We start from the raw sequence: 19904 nt of genomic DNA, 5'->3' as shown, positions 1-19904 counted from the left end.
TTTAGTACCTTAATCATTCTATAATATAAATAACGAACTAGCTCTATTTGGTGGTATTTCTCCATTTCATAGTAAAAGAGATTTCAAATTCGAATTCAATCTCTAAGTAGTGTATTTAAGCAGACAACGTATCATTTTATGATTTTGGAATTTGCATAAAATGCTACAAGAGTATAACGTAACTTTTATTTATTTATTATGTTCTCGACTTTTATTTCTATTCAATGTCAATATATGTTTTTTTTTTATTAACCTTTTGATCAAGTATGTGTGTTGTTGAGTTGACTATCTTATCTCAAAAATTCCTGAATATCAAGAAAACCCTTTGCCTTTTGTATTTTGTATGATTGTATATTATGAATTAATAGATTGCAGAGTAAAAAACAGAGTATGTAACCCAGAGTGGGGAAAATGTTTCCTATTCCGTGAGCAACGTGGGCTAGTCTAGCTAATTATAGCTTATTACAATGCGGTATTTTCATAAATTAATTCCTTACGAGTAAACCCTTCTTGATTAATAACACAATATAATTAATAAGAAATTATCATTAGATTAATAGTATTAATTATATTGTCTTGTATTGTAGAAACATCTCCTGTATAATTGTCTTTTACCTGTATGCCGGCCGGGCCTGATTCTACTTTAAAAGAAGAACACAACGACCGAATTTTCCAAGTCGTTGCTTCAAACCTCTGACTTTAATAAGAAATGAATACTTCTTTCACACCAGAATCATAATGTTGCTGATGAAGTTTTTTTGACTTGGTTTTCGATTGAACATGGAGAATGGTCGTGTAGGGTGTTACCTTTGACTCTTTCACGGTCGAGACATTTGGATTTTATGAATGGATTTAGTTGGATCTTGAAAAGCTTAATGATATTAAAATCATGCGAACGTGGCTGTTTGATGAAGACCTCTAAGAAAACACCACATAAGCAGATTTGCATCCATCATTCTAAGTTCAACTTGCTCAAATTCTAACCATGTTTTTTCAAGGAAAGAATAAAAGAACAAGTCAGTGCACTTGTTTGCTTGACTATTGATTAGCATTCATCACTGAGAATCCAGCTTTTCCCTTTGCTGCCTTTCTCTGCTGATTCTAATCCTTAATCATCTTGTAAAATGCAATTTCTTGCATTATATGCTCCTTATTTTCTCTTTGTTTCATGCCTTCTTCAAGTTTCCCATCCCACTATAGCCCAAAAGATCAACCAGTTTTCGAACTGTAACACTACTTTGAATTACACTTCTGGGAGTCTTTATGAGCAAAACCTAAACCTTACCCTCAGTTATCTTGTTGCTAATGCTTCTCTAACAGGATTCTACACCACAAGTATTGGTGAGAACAGTGATGTGGTTTATGGCCTTGTTCAGTGCAGGGGAGACCTCTCTAAAGTTGATTGCCATACTTGTGCAAATACAGCTGCAACTGAGATAAGGCAACTCTGTTTTAGCCAGAAGGAGGCTTCGGTTGGTTATATAAATTGCTCGTTACAGTATTCGGCTCAGCGTTTCTTCTCTACTTTCGACAGTTTTCCAGGAGTACAGTTACATAACCCCAAGACAGCAACTGATCCTGCTCATTTTAAAACCCAGTCAGGCAACTTGGTTAAGAACCTTTCATCAAAAGCTGCTTCTGTTCCTTCCAGATTTGCTCTTGGGTTCAACAGTTACACGGATTTTAATGATATATATGGCATGGCCCAGTGCACCCAAGACTTAGCAGAAAACACCTGCTTAACTTGCCTGCAAGAGATTGCCAGCCATGTTCCTGAGTGCTGTGATGGATATGTTGGGGCTACACTAATTTCTAAAAGTTGTTATCTTCGGTACGAGATATATTCATTTTTTCTGTCACCAATAGCGCATCAGCCACCTCCAGTGGCATCTCCTCCATCTCCTTCCTTGCTTGAGCCTAAGGCTAGTCATGCTGGTAAATTATTAGGTTCTTTTGACACATCCCTGAAATTAGTATGTTTTTCTTGCGATGAATCAATTGCGTCAATTATCAGATTCATTTAATTAGCATATAATAAACTTTTAATATTATGAATTGAGTGCTTTTCCAGCAAACAATCAAATATGAATAAGAGATGCAATCATTTCATGTTTTTGCAGGAAAGAAGAGCAATTCAAAAATCATCCTTATCATAGTAATCCCACTAGCTTTAGCATTGACTGTGTTAGCCACAGGCTGCGCTGGTTACTTATTCTGGAAAAAGGCCAAGAGAAATGGGGTTGGTAAGTAGCTCATAGCTCTTATCAATTACAGAATTTAATCACGTTTCTAGCTGTAAGATCTGAGCTTTCTTCTAACATCTTGACCAATTAGTGGAGATTTATATGCTGAAAGTTCTCTGTTTAGGCCAGTGCTTGTTGCATTTTATATGTCCCAAGACATTAACTTAGCATATTATCATGTAGATGATGTTCCTGACTTACGTGAGGATGGTAATGATAGCATGGATGCACTTTTGATTGGACTAAGTACACTTAAAGTCGCAACCAACAATTTCTCAGAAGCATATAAACTTGGAGCAGGAGGATTCGGTCCAGTTTACAAGGTACTTACAATTCATTCGTAATCAGGGCATTCTCTATTTGACATTAGTGTAAATGACACTGTCCATATGCAACTCTAGGGAAAACTGCCCGATGAACGAGAAATAGCTGTGAAGAGGCTGTCACGTAGTTCAGAGCAAGGTCTAGCAGAACTAAAAACGGAAGTGATGCTGGTTGCCAAGTTACTGCACCGGAATCTGGTAAGACTGTTAGGCTTCTGCTTAGAAGATGAAGAGAAGCTACTCGTCTATGAATACCTACCCAATGGGAGCTTGGACAAGATCTTGTTTGGTATGAACTATAAGGTCCCTGAGTTGTTCACTTTAGTGTAGATTCGGTATTCATTCTTGTTCACAATTAAATTCTGTTTGTCTGAAACTTAAAACTTTGTATCTAGATCAGAGGAGACCATTTGGCTTAGAGTGGGAAACAAGGTTCAAAATTATTGTTGGAATTGCTAGAGGGCTACTTTATCTGCATGAAGATTCTCAGCTTAGGATTGTTCATCGAGATTTGAAAGCCAGCAACATCCTGCTAGACAAAGAGATGAATCCCAAAATATCTGATTTTGGTTTAGCCAAACTGTTTTGTGGTAGCCAAACTCATGGCAATACAAATCGGATTTCTGGTACTTTGTATGTCACAAACTTAATTCCTAGTTAGAAATACAATGTTTATTGATTGACATACACTTCGCTAACTCATTTATTCATGACTTGCAGTGGATACATGGCACCGGAATATGCTAAAAATGGGAACTTTTCGACTAAATCTGATGCCTTTAGTTTTGGGGTTTTAGTTATGGAAATTATTACGGGTCGAAAGAATTCCAGCTTCCGCAATTTCTCAAATCTTCAAAGTTATGTAAGTATGCAAAATAATAATTGCGAGCAATGTAAAATATGACAACATAACATGTTAAATTGACGGAGCACATGTTTCTTTACGTTAGATTGACTTGAATTGAACACTTGAAATTGTCATATAGGCGTGGCAGCATTGGGCCAATGGAACAGCTTTGGAGTTATTGGATCCAAGATTGGGTGACCAGTGGCCTAGATATGAAGTTCTGAAGTGCGTCCACATTGGGTTATTATGCGTGCAAGAAGCTCCTGCTGAAAGACCTACCATGTCTGAGGTTGTTATGATGCTCAATAGTTATACCATAAACTCCACCGTCCCGTCACAGCCAGCGTTTTATGTCCGGCAAGAGAGCTCTGCAGACCCACAGCAGTCGGTGGCTCGCCTCGAAAGTTATGGTGCATTAGAACTTGATCAGTTAGCAGAAGCAACTCAATCAGTAAATGACCTAACAGTCACTGAACTCTGTCCTCGCTAGCTAGCAATTGCAAATTGCAATGTCATAATAATTAGAAATGTATCTCTCAGCCAGAAAGTAGATTCTGCTACTGTTTCTTATTTTGGTTGTACAAATTTTTTGTTCGTGCACATATTGTCAATTAAAGAATGACAACTAAAACCCGTTAAGTTTGGACAAATTTTTTGTCTTTTCTTGTGGTGATTAGGTTGACGACAAAGAGATTGTGCATATTATCATAAGCAAACCAAATTAATTACAACAACTTGTTTCGCAGCAACAATACAGTCAATTTATTTTCTTGTTCTGTAGGCCGGCCACTAGCCACTAGCCACTAGCCACTGTCCTGTTTTGTAACCTTCGACTGCTTCTTTCACCAGAATAGTGTTTGCTCCAGAAAAATGAGTTTTTGAATGAGTACTGTGAACTTGCTCAATCAAACTGTCAAAATAGCTTCATTTAATTCTTTGGTGGTATCAACTATCAGGCAAAACTCTTTTTGTTTTAGTGTAATTTTCCCTTCACGCGCTTTTATCAAAACTATTTATTAAAGCTTCTATGAGTCGAATATTGTATGCGCATGTGAAGATATCGCTTGGAAAATCAAACTGGCTTTATGGTGAAGCTCAATGTACTATGGACCTTGTCGAGATTTCTTGTAAGAGATGTCTTGATAAAGCAACACATGGTCTTGAGAAATTTGGTTATGGAAAGAGTGGTGGACGTGTTTATTACGGAAGTTGTTTTGTCATATTTCAACTTTACACATTTGCCGATGATTAGTTTTTTTTTCTTGGGATTTTGGGTTCCTTTTTGTTTGCTTCTAATCTTTGTATTTTTGGAGAGCTAGGGTGTCTTGTTTCCCAAAATGTCTATATATGAGTTGGGGTGTGTGCGGAGAGTTCGTGACAAAGGCAAATCAACTGCACCGATTTAATTGCGCAGTCTAGAAGTTGTTTGTTAGGTATTGCTTATCAAATGAATAACAAATTAATCATAATCTTCCATATGCATAACCTCAGAAATAGTACTTGGATCCTGATCAGTTGGGACTCTCTTCTTCTTACTCCTTTCCCTATTCCCTTTGGAGGAGGAAAAGGTTTATGTGGTAGTGGCACATCAAACATGATTTGCCTATTCATCATCGTTTGCCCCCCGAATTCTTTTTCGTTCCAAAAGCACCCACCTTCTCCTTTTCAACCAAACCCCACCGCCTCAATCATATTCTTATGAAGCTATGTGTCTTTCTTGTGAAAGAGATGATGGGGGTCTTTGGTTTGGTTAATTGTTCAAAGATTTGAGAACGACATGTGTCTATATTTTTCTAAGTTCATAAAGAAAAACAGAAGGGTGAAAAAAAACTGCTGTATATATGTACAAATTCCTTGAGATTCTGGGTTGGATTATTAGATTAGGTGTATCGATATATACCTACTAAACGTTGGCCAAAAAGGACACACCTACTAAACGTTGGCCAAAAAGGATACACCTACTAAACATTAAGATGAAGTCACCCACCCTGTCCTTTAACGTGGATGCCATAAACCACTCCATTTTATACTTTTGGTCCTTTTTTTTCTTTGAATTCACAGAATTTAATTACAAAGATTAATTTCAATCATGTCAAGAACCTGAATATATGAACCCACATTCGTTGCTCAGATAGTTCACATCAAACTATGTCACGATTAAAATGCCTACAAAAGTTTAACTGTTACTTCAATTTCAATATGTAGGTCTTTTTTTAGTGAAGATTTACTTGGAGTCTGTAGGGCTCGATTCATTGTTTAGTTTCTCTGTTAGGCGTTAGTCCTGTTTCTTCACAACAACAAAAAATATATGTAGTCTACAACAAGAAGAAAATATGATAGTTGTAGCAGAAAAAAAGAAAAAAAGAAGAAGAAGAATATTGGTATCCAAGAGCGAACAACCTGTCTCTGCCTTATATCATGATACTTGACCAACTCAAACAACTAAACCACAAACTAATATTATCTTCGCTCTTACGTGTCTTCTCCCTTCTCTTTCAACGTCTATAAAAATGAAGTTCCTAAGTGGAGATCTATGCGGTTGATTCTCTGCCTTCTCATTCTACCCTTCAACCTCTTTTCCCTTTCTACCACTAAGCAAAAATATGGCAGCTTCAAGAACAACATTAGTGAGCTTGGTTGTTGTGACCATGCTCATAGAATTGGCCATGGCAACCAGTTACAATGTAGGAGGTCCGAATGGAGGGTGGGATTCGACTACCGACCTTCAAACTTGGGCATCATCCCAGACATTCTTAGTAGGAGATAATCTCAGTAAGTTATTTACACACACAAAGATATTGACAAGGAACATCTTAAATAATATGGGACAATTTTTACTCTGATTTTACTTATGAGTTGTTTTCCTATACTGGAATTAAGAAATTGGTATCTTTATTATGTGCGCAGAATTTTCAGTACGCACCAAGCCATGATGTGGTTGAAGTTTCAAAGGCAGACTATGATTCTTGCCAAGCAAGTAACTCAATTCAGTCTTACAGTGGTGGCAGCACTACCATTCCTCTGTCTTCTCCAGGCAAGAGGTACTTCATCTGTGGAACAACTGGACATTGTAGCCAAGGAATGAAGCTAGAAGTGGACACTCTTGCAACTTCTGCTGCACCAACTGCTTCTCCTCTGAGCCCTGCTCCACAAGAATCTCCTTCAATCCCAGCCCCTTCTTCCTCGGACACTCCATTGGCTCCAGAAGCTTCGACTGCCTCACCGGCACAATCACCACAATCTGCTCCCACTTTGTCCCCTGCTTTGCCATCTGAGTTGCCCATCAGTCCTGCATCAAATCCTGCATCAAACCCAACCGACAATTCCTTCAACTGAAGCTCCTACTTCCATCTCTCGAACCGGAACTTCAGCACAACCATCTTCCTCATCACTTAACTGCAAATTAGGCAGCCTCCAGGCGAGTCTCACTGTGGGGTTCAGTGCTGTTGTGATCACGTTGTTTCTATCCCCCTAGGCTTTTAAACAAAGGAAGATTAAGATTGTTTGTGAAGAAGTTTATGTTCATTGGGTTTTCTGTGTGACAAAATTTCTTGTGCATTTTATTCCAATTTTATGATTGCTTCCTTGTGCATTTGGAAAAGAACTGTTGTGCGAAGTGTTTACTATTTAGAAGAAATGAATGTTAGGGCTAGAACCAGCATGCTCAGCCGTTTTGGATCAGACTGCTATGATACTCCAGAAACTATAACTAAGAAACCATTTTTACATGGAAATTATGAGGTCTGCATAAACTGTTTGATTCAAGAGATCATCAATATACAAAAAGAGTGCTAAATAATATTTGTCATGGACCGACGATCGATTAATTGAAACATTCGAGATTGCTGGAAAATAGAAATACACCATTAACTGTAGTTGAAAACAAAGATAGATATTTAGAACAAATGAACATTTTTGTTCGAGACGTGACAGTGGACAAATTATGGATGCCCTGCACTCTACTCTTACGCCGTAGGAGGGCAAATGATATGATCCTGTGCTAGGTCAACTACATCATGGGACATGAATTGCCGCATGGGACACCAGGGTAACTTAAGAAAGGCATCAGCTTGTTTCCAGAAGCTTGCGCTCAAACTGCGAATGCAGTAGAGATAGCAGGAGAATGAGGTAGAATGCCATTTTGTGTACTCATGGCTATGACTTGCTGCTCCAACTTCTCTCTTTCTACCCTTTGCCTCCGCTTCCCATCTCGAAGTTCACTCTTCTCAGCCTGTGTAGAGACACAGGAACTAAAAACCGTTATGCATACTCACCTGGTTCTAGTATTCAGGACATGGTGAAAAAGATGAGATGCATACAAAGCATTCAAGTAGTTCAGTACTAAGTAGGCATGAGGAAGTAAAGCTCACCTTCAGTTCTTTAATATTTGCTTGCAAAGACTCAATGGTCTCTTTCAGCTTCTTGGATTCACTTTGTAACTGGCAGCGCTCGAACGGCATCAGTCAATATAGCACCCTTGTCTGTTTCGGGAAGCCTTCCAGGATCCAGGACAGAAACTAATTCCAAGAACCTTCAATTTGCCAAATCATGTCTACTTTGATTAGAGAATGAGAAGACAGAATTCCAAATCAGATAAATAAAAACTACTTTTATGATAGCATACCTCTCATTGAGCCTATTCCTCTGCAATTTCTCCCAGCATGCTTTAGAGAAAGAAGCACCATAGGATCCAGATCTTAACCTAAAAGGGCATTTGCAATAAATTAGGTCACAATATGTTCATGCATTTTGAAAAATATCATCAATTGGGAAGAGATATTTACCGTTTTTGGGAGCCAACTTCCATAAGGTTATCCGAGTCTCCAGATGAGCAATCAACTTCCACACTGGAAACAAACATAGTTTCAACAAAATGTTCAATAAAGAAAACAACATTTCAATTGCCAGACAAATGTGAAGCAGATGTTACCAATGCACAACAGAAGCTCTTTTTTTCAAAGATATATCGTACTGTCCTAACAGAAGCTACAGAGCCTAACCACACATTTTTAGATGTTCAATTCAAACTTGAGTCCACTCGTCATTGTTTTTTGCACTTAAGAAAACGGCTACAAAATGAACCAAAGCTAAAACATATACAAATACAAATCTAAGAAGAAATAAAGAAAAAATGCGGTAAGAAAGAGACCCACCTTGACCGTGCATTAGGGCCCGTGAACTTGTGCGTTTTTTGAATACGTTTTTTTAATGGAATAGCCCATGAACTTGTGCTCAAGTTTTATTTTGGTCCACCAACTAATTTTTTCATTCTAATGGTCCTCCAATTCTCTTTTTGATGTCAATTCGGTCTTTGTTTCCATTAGATTTAGTCACATCTGGTCTTTTTTTATGATACGAAATTTGCAAGAAAGTTCCACTTTCTTTTTTCAATTAAAAATGATTATGTCGAGAAACTGCCTTTAACTTTTTTATTGTAAAAAACTCCCAAACCCATCGACTCAAGCCATAACCGCAGAGATAATTTTTATTGCCAAGTTTTATGAAAACATTGGCTTTTCTTTTACTTCTTCTTTTTGGTAATTACATTGTCGTTTTTATGATAGGATTCATTGGCATGATTGAGTTGGCAAGCCAATTTTGTTCTAGTACTCCTGCTATTTTGGGTTTTAGGTGTAATTGAGTTTTAATTTAGGGACAATTTAAGTGATTTTTTTGTTATATTTGAAAGTTTTTATAAAAAATGACATTTATGAATTTGGAGGCTAAATTTTGACCCTAACCACCACCGTAATTTCCCACCCCAACCACGCAGCTGTGTGATCTGCAAGCTGCAGCCTGAGGAAGGAGATGAAGTCGGGTGAAATTTGTTTTTTAAAAGTTTGCTTCAATGAAGCGACATCGTTTCATATAATAAGTTTTTTTTTTTAACTGGGTTTTAAGTTAAACGCATTTTAACATGCCTTTTTTCCAAAAAGACCAATTACATTTTTGGTTAATGGCCGAATTTAAATTTGATCACCAAAATTTTAATTTTTCGATTTTTGTCACTGGAGTTAACGTCGTCAACAAATAAAGTCCAAATGATCCATTTCGTCAGTTAAGACACGTGATGCGTGCGTGCAGAGAAAAATTGGAGCTCCAACATATAAAAAATTATTAAATTAAAAACAAAAAAACAAAGAAAAGATGGGCTAACCATTGATGGGGCCGAAGACAGAGAGGGGTTGTGCTGAGGATGAATCTGGTTGTTCTGGGAAGAGGTTTTTTGGATTGATAGAGATAGAGAAAGAAGGAGGATTTGGGCAGTGGCTATGGCGGATCTGGGCTGGGTGGATGAGAGTGAGAAGGGTGGTGGCTGAGTGGTAGTTCGCGGGAGACGTGGCAAACGTGGTTGTTTTGGTGGTGGCTATGGCGGATTTGTGTTGTCGATGAAGTTTCTGATTTGGGTTTACTCCAATTAGGTTTTTTTTCTCTCGTATTGGTTTCTTCAAGTTTGTGATTGCTTTTGGGCTTTTTATGTGGGTTCGTTTATATTTGTAATCACGAATAGGGTATTTGAACTTTGATTTGGGGTTCTCGAATGAGCCTGTAAATCTGGATGCTTGGATTGAAGCACCTATCCACAGAATTGCGGAAGCTGAGGGGCTTAGGGCCCGACATTGGAGATGGCCGCACCGTGAAGGGCAGAACAATTCCATGGAGTTGAATCAATTGATGATCTGTTCAGAGCTCGAAACACATATAGGGGTTGCAGACAAGAACCCACCTGCTTCATTGGGATGGGTTTGGGGCTGAGGAAGCTGAGGGAGATGCGATAAATGATAACGATCGTTCATCTGTTTGACTCTCGTATCTTTATCCCTTCTTCTACATGCGACCCTCGAAACTGCTCATGTGGGGCATAACGATATGATAAGAACTTGAATTTGTTACTAACGGAAAGATTAACCGACAGTATTTCATCTTTAGGATTTCGAAGGGACCAAGTTAAGGACAGATCTTCTAAAGATGGACTGAATCATGTATTTGGGCTAGCCCAATGCTGGCATACTCAAGTCGATCTCACTCGTTGCAAAACATGCACGCGTTAAGCCGGAGAAGATCTTCTCAATCGTTGTCCTTCTAGTTGAGGTGCTATAATTTGGTATGAAAGTTGCCTAAAAAAAATACTCGAATGCACAATTCTTTAGTAGAAGTGACACAAGTAATGGAATCTATGTGATAAATACCAAATTCGTTGTTCCTATCTCATTATTGGATAAATACCAAATTCGTTGATCCTCCCAAATTCGCTGTAAATTATAATATTTTGGTTTGTGTATGCACTAGAAAGGTCGAAACTAATGATATACTATGTAAAAATCAAAATACAAATATGAATAAGGACAACATTTGTAAGTTGAGAAGAGTGTCACAACATTTGTAAGATGAGAAGAGTGTCAAGTGACGCTTTTTTTTTCTCAATGTTGTTAATTTATTTTGTGATGTGGAAGCAGTGAAACGATGTCGTCGCCATAATAGTCACTGTATTTTGACCCATGTACAGGAGAAGTTGGCTCCCTTCAACATAATATGGAACTCTATTCCTTTACTGTGGATGAGATTGAGTAATTCTTGTTAACGTACTTGAAAATTATGGTTATGCTAATTAGAAAAATAATTTTTATTCTCATTCCAATGTTTAGTTTGTAAAGAATATTGGCAAGTTGTAAAGAATATCGGCATATTAGTTAGTATAAATATTGCAACAATACTGTGGTTTGTAGAACGAATTTGGTGGTACTCTATTATCCAGAACATATGATAGTATGATACCGCAATGTAGACAACGTAGTCAATCTGATTGACAAGCGGCAAACAGACGGACATCGAAATCCACCAAAAGATGAAAAGAAAAAGAAAAAGTCATCATAGTAAGAAAAGAAGAACACACAGACTGACTGCTGTTGACAAAGATACTCTCTTTCCTCTCCAAATCAAATCCACCGTTACAAAATCAACAAACGCATTATGTACAATCTGAACCCAACATTACTTACCCACCCATCCAATAATAAGAATCAAAAAGATGAAAGGGAAGAAAAAAATTGTGGGGAAATGAATTTGCAGAACGAAATTGGAGCTACGCATGGGCAGGGCCTGGCGTCACCTGAGCCTGCCTTGGTGGATTGAACGGCGGCGCAGCCGTTGAAGCCGGCGGAGGCGGAGAAGACGGCGGATTGAGAGTTGGGTCTGGCGGAGGTGGGGTTTGAATTGGGGTCGCCGGAGGAGGTGGAGTTTGAATTGGGGTCGCCGGAGGGGGTGGGGTTTGAATTGGGGTCGCCGGAGGAGGTGGGCTTGAAATTGAGGTCGGCGGAGGCTGGTTTGAATCCGGGTTGGGTGGAGGTGGGTTAAAATTGGGGGTAGGTGGGCTGGGCTGGGTCAAGGTGGGATCTGTGGATGGTGGGTTGGGCTGGTTCGAACTGGAATTGGGGTTGGGGAAGATGAGAGGGGGAGAAGAGAGAGAGTGGCAAGAGTCTGAATCGGCGGAGCATTTGTGGGTTTTCTGGAGGCCATGCCGCAAAACCCCAAATCCCAAAACGAGCCCAAGAACCACAAGCACTGTGACTACGAAAATGAAGATCTTTGTTGCTTTTCCCACATAGCACATTTTCGTATTTCCTTTTCTGGGTTTTCTGGTTCAGAGTCTGAGAGATTGACAGAGAGAATGGGGGTGGTGGGGTTTGTTGGGTCCTTTTCGTCTTCTTCTCATGGTGAAGAAGATGAGAGAAGAGAGTGAGTGTGAGTGTGAGTGTGCATTTTGGTTTTGGTCTTTTTTTTGGCTTTTGTGGATTTTAGGATTTGGGAGAGAATTAAGTGTGGCACGTGAAGCCCAACTTCAATTCAGATAACAAGAAAAGGTAGCATGGCTTTGTTCTTGCCATTTGCCAACGCCAAGTACCATTAGCTTAGCTGCATTGTTGCAGAGAGTGACTTTCCCAAAATACCCTTAGTCTTGTCAATTATTTTTTATTACGAGCATTATTGAGGAAGGAGGTTCAAATGCATAATCACGAATAACTGCTATTAACTACTTGAATTATAAACCTTACTCTCGTTCTTGCAATTAATGACCCGTGGTGTTAATTCAGAAGAGAGGCCCATTTTTGGTATATGAATGGAAACTTGCTTTTGGTCTTGCAATTAATCAATCACGTGGTGTCAATTCAGAGGAGAGGGGCATTTTGGGTATGTGGATGAAAAGGTGAGGAGTATTTAATCAGTACTAAACGAGGCTGGTTAGTACAGAAAGGGGACATTAAAGTAAAGCCGTTGAAGAGGATATATTGGGAGGCGAGCAGCCAACTATGTTTGGCAGAGTGCCATGTCATTTCTATTGGGATTGAGCTGGAAGACTTGCTTATAATCAAAATCGCCCTTGGTTTGCCCTTATTTACAATCTTGTCTGATGGGCTCCCAATGTTTTCAAAAGCGCTTTTACTTTGTGGGTTGCTTTTGGACTAAATTCATAGTCTTGTATATCATGGGCTTTCTGTCATGCACCCAAACCCAAGCAAAAACAAAATTCTTTTTAATTCTCTTTATAATTATAATATATATAAAATAAAATAAAAGAATTACCTGTTTTCTTCCATGAGCATATTGGAAATCAGTTCTTCCCCAAAAATTAGTTATATACATATGACCCCAAAAAAAAAATTGAACGATATACCAACCACGTGGTATCCCAGAACATATAAAAAAATTTTGATCAAAAGAATTCATTGGTTTGAGTTTAGCTAACATGAGATAAAAGAAAACTTGGATTAATGATCAGGGTCTAGCCCAATTTCCAAAATTATTAGCTTCTACAATATCTAATTATTTTGAAGGAGTAATCTTCGTACCACAATTAACAAATCCCTCTTTTTATAAGGAATACAAATCGGGAAGTTCATTTTTAGTTTGCTTTTTTCATTTATAGTTTTCATTTTTGTTGCTATCCTACATCAGATGCTCTCAATTCCACAAAAAATAGAGAAGACAATGACCTGAAAGAAGACAATAATCAAAATAAGCATGGCCAGAAAAGAATGTAGGATGGTACGTGTTTGTCTACTCACTTTGCATCCACCGTCTCTTCTCTTTGCGTTTCGAACCAGAAGTCTCCAGAAAGATTCCATAAGCATAACCTATATATCTATCAATGTAAGAAACAAGAAAACAGAGTTTTCAGGCAAGAAAATAGGATTAGGAATTAGACACAAAACCCCTCATACTACACGTAAAAATAAGCCATAAATATAATCGGCGCCATGACAAGCATAACTCTAGGTAGTTTGGGAGAGAAAATAAGGCTTCATAGCAGGTGCTTCTGCCCAAATGTTCTTTTCATAAATGTACCTGAGAATGCAGAAGGAGCAAGTAAAGTATGGAGGCAAGGAACGAAGAATGCTTCTACATTCAGCTCCCGCAGTATAATCAGCAGAAGCCCTCCGCAAGCTGTGGCATCTGAAATTTCCACCACAGAACCAAAGGTAAGTAACTGCCTCGCAATTTTCTCATGTACAAATTCTGCCGTAAATATCGTATGAGTTTGAGATATTGACAAAAACAAAATAATGGGTTTGAAATAACTTTATTTGCCTTGAACATGTGTTAAAGGAAGTGAGCCACTTCCAAGTTTATTTTTTCACTTTAGGATTAATTTATGGTAGGTATGGTCCTATAGCCCATGAGGCCTGAAATGACCTTAATACCCATTGTATCATGCATCTATGACCTACTTTTGTAAAGATGTTTGAGGGCATGTATGGATCAGACTCTTAGAAGTGGTCCAAATGGCGGATAAAGAATGCAAACAAAGTAACCATGTGGATTTTAGCTGATATGGCCTCCATTAGGGGCCAGCAATAATTTATGCACTCATTTTCATGCCAAGATAAGGTCAAGTGCTTTCATTTTTTTTTTTTTTTTTGCTTTTTGGGTCATCAAGATAGCAATCTACTTTCTATAAAAGGCAACATGCTGGAGTAGTATTTTGCACCAGTCTCATCCTTTCAGAGAAATTAAGCCTAAAACTTCTTCTCTTACTCAACAATGCAGGCTACAACTACTCTCACTTACGAAGAAAAGATGCTCAGAAATTATGTGCCAATCTTTGTGATGCTCCCTGTAAGTCATAAACACTTCTTCTTCTATTCACTGACATGTTATGTATGCACTCTACTATAAAATATAATAATCATCGCGGAGCAAAAGCGTTAATTTTTCTTTCAATTTTTCTTCATACCAGTTGGGAGTTATTACTGTTGATAACGTTTTAGAAGACAAAGACAAACTCGTGAAGGAGCTGAAGGAGCTACGAGCAGCAGGTGTTGATGGGGTCATGATAGATGTGTGGTGGGGGATCATAGAATCCAAAGGACCTAAGCAATATGATTGGACTGCTTACAGGAGCTTGTTTCAAGCAGTTCAGGAATGTGGGTTGAAATTACAAGCTATAATGTCATTCCACCAATGTGGTGGGAATGTAGGAGATGTTGTAACCATCCCACTCCCCCAATGGGTACTTGATATCGGAGAATCGGACCCTGATATCTTTTATACCAATCTCAAAGGTAACAGGAACCCAGAATACCTCACTCTAGGTGTGGATAACCGGGGTCTCTTTAGTGGACGAACTGCTGTGGAGGTAAGCTTCACAAGATTTCAAAGTGTTATCTTCACGTAGTCAGCTAGTATTCGTTCTTTTATGGTGACGTATATGTTAATGGTTATATTACAGATATATAGTGATTATATGAAGAGCTTCAGAGAGAATATTGCAGATTTTCTAGAAACTGGACTTATTATAGACATTGAAGTGGGGCTTGGCCCTGCAGGAGAGCTCAGGTATCCCTCTTATCCAGAAAGTCAAGGATGGGTTTTCCCAGGCATTGGAGAATTTCAGGTGGGAGTGATTTACTAATTTGACAATCCTATTGCTTATTGGCCCTATTCAAGCGAAATTAAGTTCAAAACACATTACCTATTTCATATTGCAGTGCTATGACAGGTATCTCCAAGCAGACTTCAAAGAGGCTGCAACAGCTGCAGGTCATCCTGAATGGGAGTTGCCAGATAATGCAGGAGAATACAATGACGCTCCTGAATCTACAGTGTTCTTCAAATCAAATGGGACATACCTTACTGAGAAAGGGAAGTTCTTCTTGACTTGGTACTCTAACAAATTACTGAGCCATGGCGATCAGATCCTGGATGAAGCCAACAAAGCTTTTGTGGGGTGTAAATTAAAGCTAGCAGCCAAAGTAAATATTCTAATATCATAACTAACTCGTATTTAGCAGTACATACCATCTTTCACCTGATGTTAATCGAAGAGTACATGATTGATTATCAAAACAGGTATCTGGAATCCACTGGTGGTATAAAGCTGATAATCATGCCGCGGAGCTTACTGCAGGATACTACAACTTGAAAGATAGAGATGGGTACCGACCTATAGCAAGGATGCTGTCAAGGCATCATGCTATTTTGAATTTCACATGTTTAGAGATGAGGGACTCTGAACAAAGTGCTGATGCCAAAAGTGCGCCTCAGGAACTTGTTCAGCAGGTAAAAAGTGAAATTTTTGTTAAGACCAGCTTTCCTTGTTCAGTTTCATTTCTCATTGAGAAAATGCTGATGTAGTGTTATCTGCTTGTACAATCCCCTCAAAACATGCCAAAAATGATTTTTCTGGAAAACCTACAAAAATACATCTTTCTTTGCATTGACAATTAGTATCAGAAACATGAAATTCAATTCCCCAATTCCAGTAAAACCCCAAGTTCTAGCTGGAACATATCAAATATGCTTCTTACCGAATTTATACTCTTCAATTGAAGAACATATGGAAAGTAAAAAGCACTTTAATAGCAAATAAAAAAAATTATTCTAATGATGCTTTCAAAATGTATAACTGCATATGATGAAAATTATAGTTTGCAACATGCATGTGCAGGTTTTGAGTGGAGGTTGGAGAGAAAACATAGAAGTTGCAGGGGAAAATGCACTTTCAAGGTACGACAGTACAGCTTATAATCAAATCCTTTTAAATGCTAGACCAAATGGCATCAATAGAGACAGCCAACCAAAATTGAGGATGTATGGAGTGACATACCTTCGTTTGTCTGATGAACTACTACAAAAGACGAATCTCAACTTATTCAAGACATTTGTAAAGAAGATGCATGCTGATCAGGTAAGCAATCTTCATGTATGTGCCTTAAGCATATGCTCTTTCAGGGTGCAAAATGTCATTCCGTCCCTCTTTTCTACAGGATTATTGTCCAGACCCAAAGAAGTACAACCACCACCTGGGTCCTTTGGAACGGTCAAAACCAGAGATTTCAATCGAACAACTTCTGGAAGCAACCAAAGCAGAGGATGCATTCCCATGGGATAAGGAAACAGATATGAGTGTCAGTGGTGGTCTACTTTCTAATTTGATAAGGAAATTATTTTCTCTATTTAAGTGATACAACAGCCAAGTGGGAAGAGAAGTAGCTGGTAATGAATTAAATAAAGTGGTGGTTCGATCTGGATAACCAATAAATTGGCATAATGTGGCAATGTCAAAACAATTTGAGATCTTTGTTGTGTGAATAAAAGAATCTGTATTTCCCATGGAATGAATGTAGAGATGTCTTATGACAAAAGACTATTCACCAATAATCCCCACAAGAGCAAAATCCATGTCTAAAGTGGTGGAACCTATGGATATCTCGCATTATAATCTCTCGATTCATAAGCTCAGAAATCATTTTTGTTACTGTGTGGCAATCATTACATACACGAAGATTCTTGGTAATCCTGATTGTGGTCCCTGGTCCTGTGTTAATAAGGGCAAAAGCAATTGCCAATCTCTCACTATGATCCCAAAGCATCTTCTCCTTTACTTCTTCTTCAACATCATAGAACACTGAAGTGGTGTCAGGCTTGTATCCCGCCTCCATGAGCCGCAGATTCAACTCTTTTAACTTGGCATAAACATCATGTGTCTGTGGGTGTGACTTATCTCCAACTAAGAACCTATGAACCATCTTATCTACCTCCACAAAGCTGCAGCCAGGTGGTTTTTTCAGTCCCTTACTTCTCACCATGGCTCTCACTCTTTCCACATCATCCCACCGCTTCTCAGAAGCATAAATATTGGAAAGGCAAATGTAGCTCCCCACTCCTTTTGGATGCATTTCAAAAACCTTTTGTGCTGAAACCTCTGCCAGCTTGACATTTTTGTGTAGCCTGCAAGCAGAAAGAAGTGCAGCCCATATATCACTGCTAGGTTTTACTTCCATGGTCTTAATGAGCTCATATGCTTCATCCACATGCCCTGCTCTTCCCAGAAGATCCACCAGACATGAATAGTGAGCAAGCCCAGGCTTCACATTGTATTCTATGGTCATTCTGTTGAAAATATGTTTCCCCTCATTGACTAGGCCTGCATGGCTACATGCTGACAAAACCGAAGTAAGAACCCCCTCATCTGGAGTAAAATTGTTTGCTACCAGTTCATGATAGCAGGAGATAGCCTCTTCTCCTCTCCCATGAGCCCCATATCCTGAAATCATAGCACTCCAAGCAACCAAGTTTTTTCTGGGAATTTCATCAAAAACACGAAATGAACAAGACAGACTTCCACATTTAGAATACATGTCTATAAGGGCAGTTCCCACAATGATATTTGCACCAAAGCCTTTCTTGACGAGGCATGAATGAACAGACATGCCAAATTGCAAGGCATTGATCTGGTCACAAGCTCCCAGTATGGTTATAATAGTTACCTCATCAACCTCTGCACCTTCCATAACCATTTGACAGAAAAGTCTTAAGCTTTCAAAAGCATCTCCATTCTGCTCATAGCCTCTAATCATAGAGTTCCATGACACTGTATCTTTCAATTTCACCCCATCAAATAATCGCCTTGAATAAGCCAGAGACTTGCTATTACAATACATCTCAATAAGAGAATTTGTCAAAAACTCATTACGTATTTCACCACTCTTTCGAACCACATATGCATGAATTTCTTTCCCCAGCTTCAAGGCCAACAACTCAGCACAAGCAGAGAGGATTCCAAGCAATGTTGTGCCATCTGCTTTTAATCCAGCCTTTCCCATTTCCTCAAAAACTTCTAAAGCCTTTCTCAGATTATTATTCTTCACATAACAAGAAATCATTGTGTTCCAAGAAATTAAATCTCTCTCAAGCATTCTATCAAACAGCATCCTCGCCAATCCCATATCCCCAAATTTCGAGTACATTGCAAGAAGAGCATTAGCCACATAAATATCTGACTCCAACCCGCTAACCACAACCTCACTATGAACTCTCCTCCCAGTTTCCACAAGCAACAGATCACCGCACGCCTTAAGAACAAAAGGGTACGTAAAATTGTCCGCCTTTTGTCCAAAACTAAGCATTTCACGGTACAAAACAAGAGCCTTTAATGAGCATTCATTACAAGCATATCCCCTAATCATGAAATTCCACAAGAACGAATTTTTCAACAGAATACCATCAAAAATCACCTGGGCTTGGGCCATCCTGCCGCAGTTTGCGTAAAAAGCAGCGAGCTTCGTACTTAGATATGTATTGTTTAGGAGATTGCCAGAAGTGACCATGAGGGCATGGAGTTTCTGGCCTTTTGGGAAAGATTTGGTGTTGGTGAGTGATTGCAAGATCTTCCCACATTGTAGGGAAGTGAGTGGCGGGCTGAGAGGTTGTTCTTTGAAATGGACAGTGGTGGTGCAAAGAGATTTCTTGAGGAGTTTGAGATTGCTATTGCCGCCATTCATGACAAATGAATTTGGAAAACGTAAAATAAAAAATTTAAAAAAAAAACTTCAGAAGCAATCATATACTATGGCAGTGTGGGTGTAGTAGAAGTAGAAGAGTAGAAGGTGGCGGGCATTTTAGTTTCGTTAAAAACAAGTTTTGAGGTTTTTGAGCTTCTCTTGAATTGAGTTGAATCTGCAGTAACAAAATGAGTGGAAAAAAGAAAGGGAAATAATCTGGAGATGCGGGGTATCGATCCCCGTACCTCTCGCATGCTAAGCGAGCGCTCTACCATCTGAGCTACATCCCCATTTGATTTTTTGATGCACCTATTTCTTATATAAATACATAATCCCACTTGTTAGCAATTGTAAGAGACACATCAATGTTATGATGAATGTTATGTTACCATATTTACATCATATTGTTTAGTTTGTTGTTTCTGTGTGGGCTAACCATGCAGGTGTGAAATTTTGTTTTTTTATTCCTCATCGAGTAACTATAGGTTAGTATTGTAATACGGTTACGTTGTATAATAACACATTTTAAAAAAAAGTATAATATAGGTGGGAAAGAACTAGCCCAAATGGCACCGCAGGCTCTTAATGGTATAGATAGTATAATAAATTTTGGACTAAAAATATAAATAATATTAGACAAGAAAATGAGAAAACAAAAATTAGTTGAAGGCAAATATTAAAAAAAAAAGAACAGAGGAGGTCAAGAGGC

The 19904-nt window shown here is 38.6% G+C and overlaps 3 protein-coding genes, 1 non-coding gene and 2 pseudogenes across 8 annotated transcripts; 3 read left to right on the top strand and 3 right to left on the bottom strand.

Annotated features, from left to right (window-relative positions):
* The first annotated feature begins 1119 nt into the window (after nucleotides 1–1119).
* Nucleotides 1120–4133, top strand: LOC103329461 (cysteine-rich receptor-like protein kinase 15). The gene is made up of 7 exons (XM_008231934.2): nucleotides 1120–1935; nucleotides 2121–2243; nucleotides 2427–2566; nucleotides 2645–2855; nucleotides 2962–3199; nucleotides 3287–3428; nucleotides 3553–4133. Exons 1-7 carry the CDS (start codon nucleotides 1125–1127, stop codon nucleotides 3901–3903), a joined length of 2016 nt encoding a protein of 671 aa, XP_008230156.2. The 5' UTR covers nucleotides 1120–1124; the 3' UTR covers nucleotides 3904–4133.
* A 1760-nt stretch (nucleotides 4134–5893) lies between these two features.
* On the top strand, nucleotides 5894–7017 carry LOC103329437 (blue copper protein 1b). Its single transcript, XM_089051358.1, is given in 3 exon segments — nucleotides 5894–6183; nucleotides 6320–6734; nucleotides 6736–7017. Coding segments are annotated over 3 exon segments (735 nt in total). The 5' UTR covers nucleotides 5894–6016; the 3' UTR covers nucleotides 6889–7017.
* A 135-nt stretch (nucleotides 7018–7152) lies between these two features.
* Nucleotides 7153–8420, bottom strand: LOC103329462 (transcription factor ILR3-like; annotated as a pseudogene). The gene is made up of 4 exons (XR_016126442.1): nucleotides 8198–8420; nucleotides 8038–8115; nucleotides 7784–7944; nucleotides 7153–7644 (listed from the first exon to the last, which is right to left on the bottom strand). The product of XR_016126442.1 is annotated as a transcription factor ILR3-like (transcript).
* Nucleotides 8421–11260: 2840 nt separating this feature from the next.
* On the bottom strand, nucleotides 11261–19380 carry LOC107881019 (pentatricopeptide repeat-containing protein At3g26782, mitochondrial pseudogene; annotated as a pseudogene). Of its 3 annotated transcripts, XR_016125894.1 has the most exons (6): nucleotides 15711–19380; nucleotides 15542–15610; nucleotides 15385–15458; nucleotides 13758–13865; nucleotides 13478–13554; nucleotides 11261–13405 (listed from the first exon to the last, which is right to left on the bottom strand). The product of XR_016125894.1 is annotated as a pentatricopeptide repeat-containing protein At3g26782, mitochondrial pseudogene, transcript variant X3 (transcript). The 3 variants fall into 3 exon arrangements; XR_016125892.1 differs by having other exon boundaries at nucleotides 15385–15610; XR_016125893.1 differs by having other exon boundaries at nucleotides 13478–13546; nucleotides 15385–15610.
* Nucleotides 13586–17024, top strand: BAM5 (beta-amylase 5). The gene is made up of 8 exons (XM_089049696.1): nucleotides 13586–13891; nucleotides 14460–14528; nucleotides 14650–15048; nucleotides 15142–15306; nucleotides 15401–15664; nucleotides 15762–15971; nucleotides 16360–16599; nucleotides 16679–17024. Exons 1-8 carry the CDS (start codon nucleotides 13670–13672, stop codon nucleotides 16874–16876), a joined length of 1767 nt encoding a protein of 588 aa, XP_088905822.1. The 5' UTR covers nucleotides 13586–13669; the 3' UTR covers nucleotides 16877–17024.
* Nucleotides 19381–19412: 32 nt separating the features above from the next.
* TRNAA-AGC (transfer RNA alanine (anticodon AGC)) lies at nucleotides 19413–19485 on the bottom strand. Its single transcript has one exon. It is a non-coding gene; the product is annotated as a tRNA-Ala (tRNA).
* Between the last annotated feature and the right edge of the window lie 419 nt (nucleotides 19486–19904).

This window comes from Prunus mume, linkage group LG4 (assembly GCF_029339155.1).
Source record: "Prunus mume cultivar Tortuosa linkage group LG4, ASM2933915v1, whole genome shotgun sequence".
Lineage (NCBI taxonomy): Eukaryota > Viridiplantae > Streptophyta > Magnoliopsida > Rosales > Rosaceae > Prunus > Prunus mume.
Note: the sequence above shows the minus strand (reverse complement) of the source record. Positions and strands in the feature narration are given on the sequence as shown.

Bases quoted from the DNA above. Each gene is read 5' to 3' on its own strand.
- BAM5 (XM_089049696.1), top strand. From the start codon at position 13,670: ATGACAAGCATAACTCTAGGTAGTTTGGGAGAGAAAATAAGGCTTCAT. The intron at 15,665-15,761 runs GTAAATATTCTA...TTATCAAAACAG, and splicing joins AATTAAAGCTAGCAGCCAAA to GTATCTGGAATCCACTGGTG. The intron at 15,972-16,359 runs GTAAAAAGTGAA...ATGCATGTGCAG, and splicing joins CTCAGGAACTTGTTCAGCAG to GTTTTGAGTGGAGGTTGGAG.
- LOC103329461 (XM_008231934.2), top strand. From the start codon at position 1,125: ATGCAATTTCTTGCATTATATGCTCCTTATTTTCTCTTTGTTTCATGC. The intron at 1,936-2,120 runs GTAAATTATTAG...ATGTTTTTGCAG, and splicing joins GCCTAAGGCTAGTCATGCTG to GAAAGAAGAGCAATTCAAAA. The intron at 2,244-2,426 runs GTAAGTAGCTCA...ATTATCATGTAG, and splicing joins GGCCAAGAGAAATGGGGTTG to ATGATGTTCCTGACTTACGT.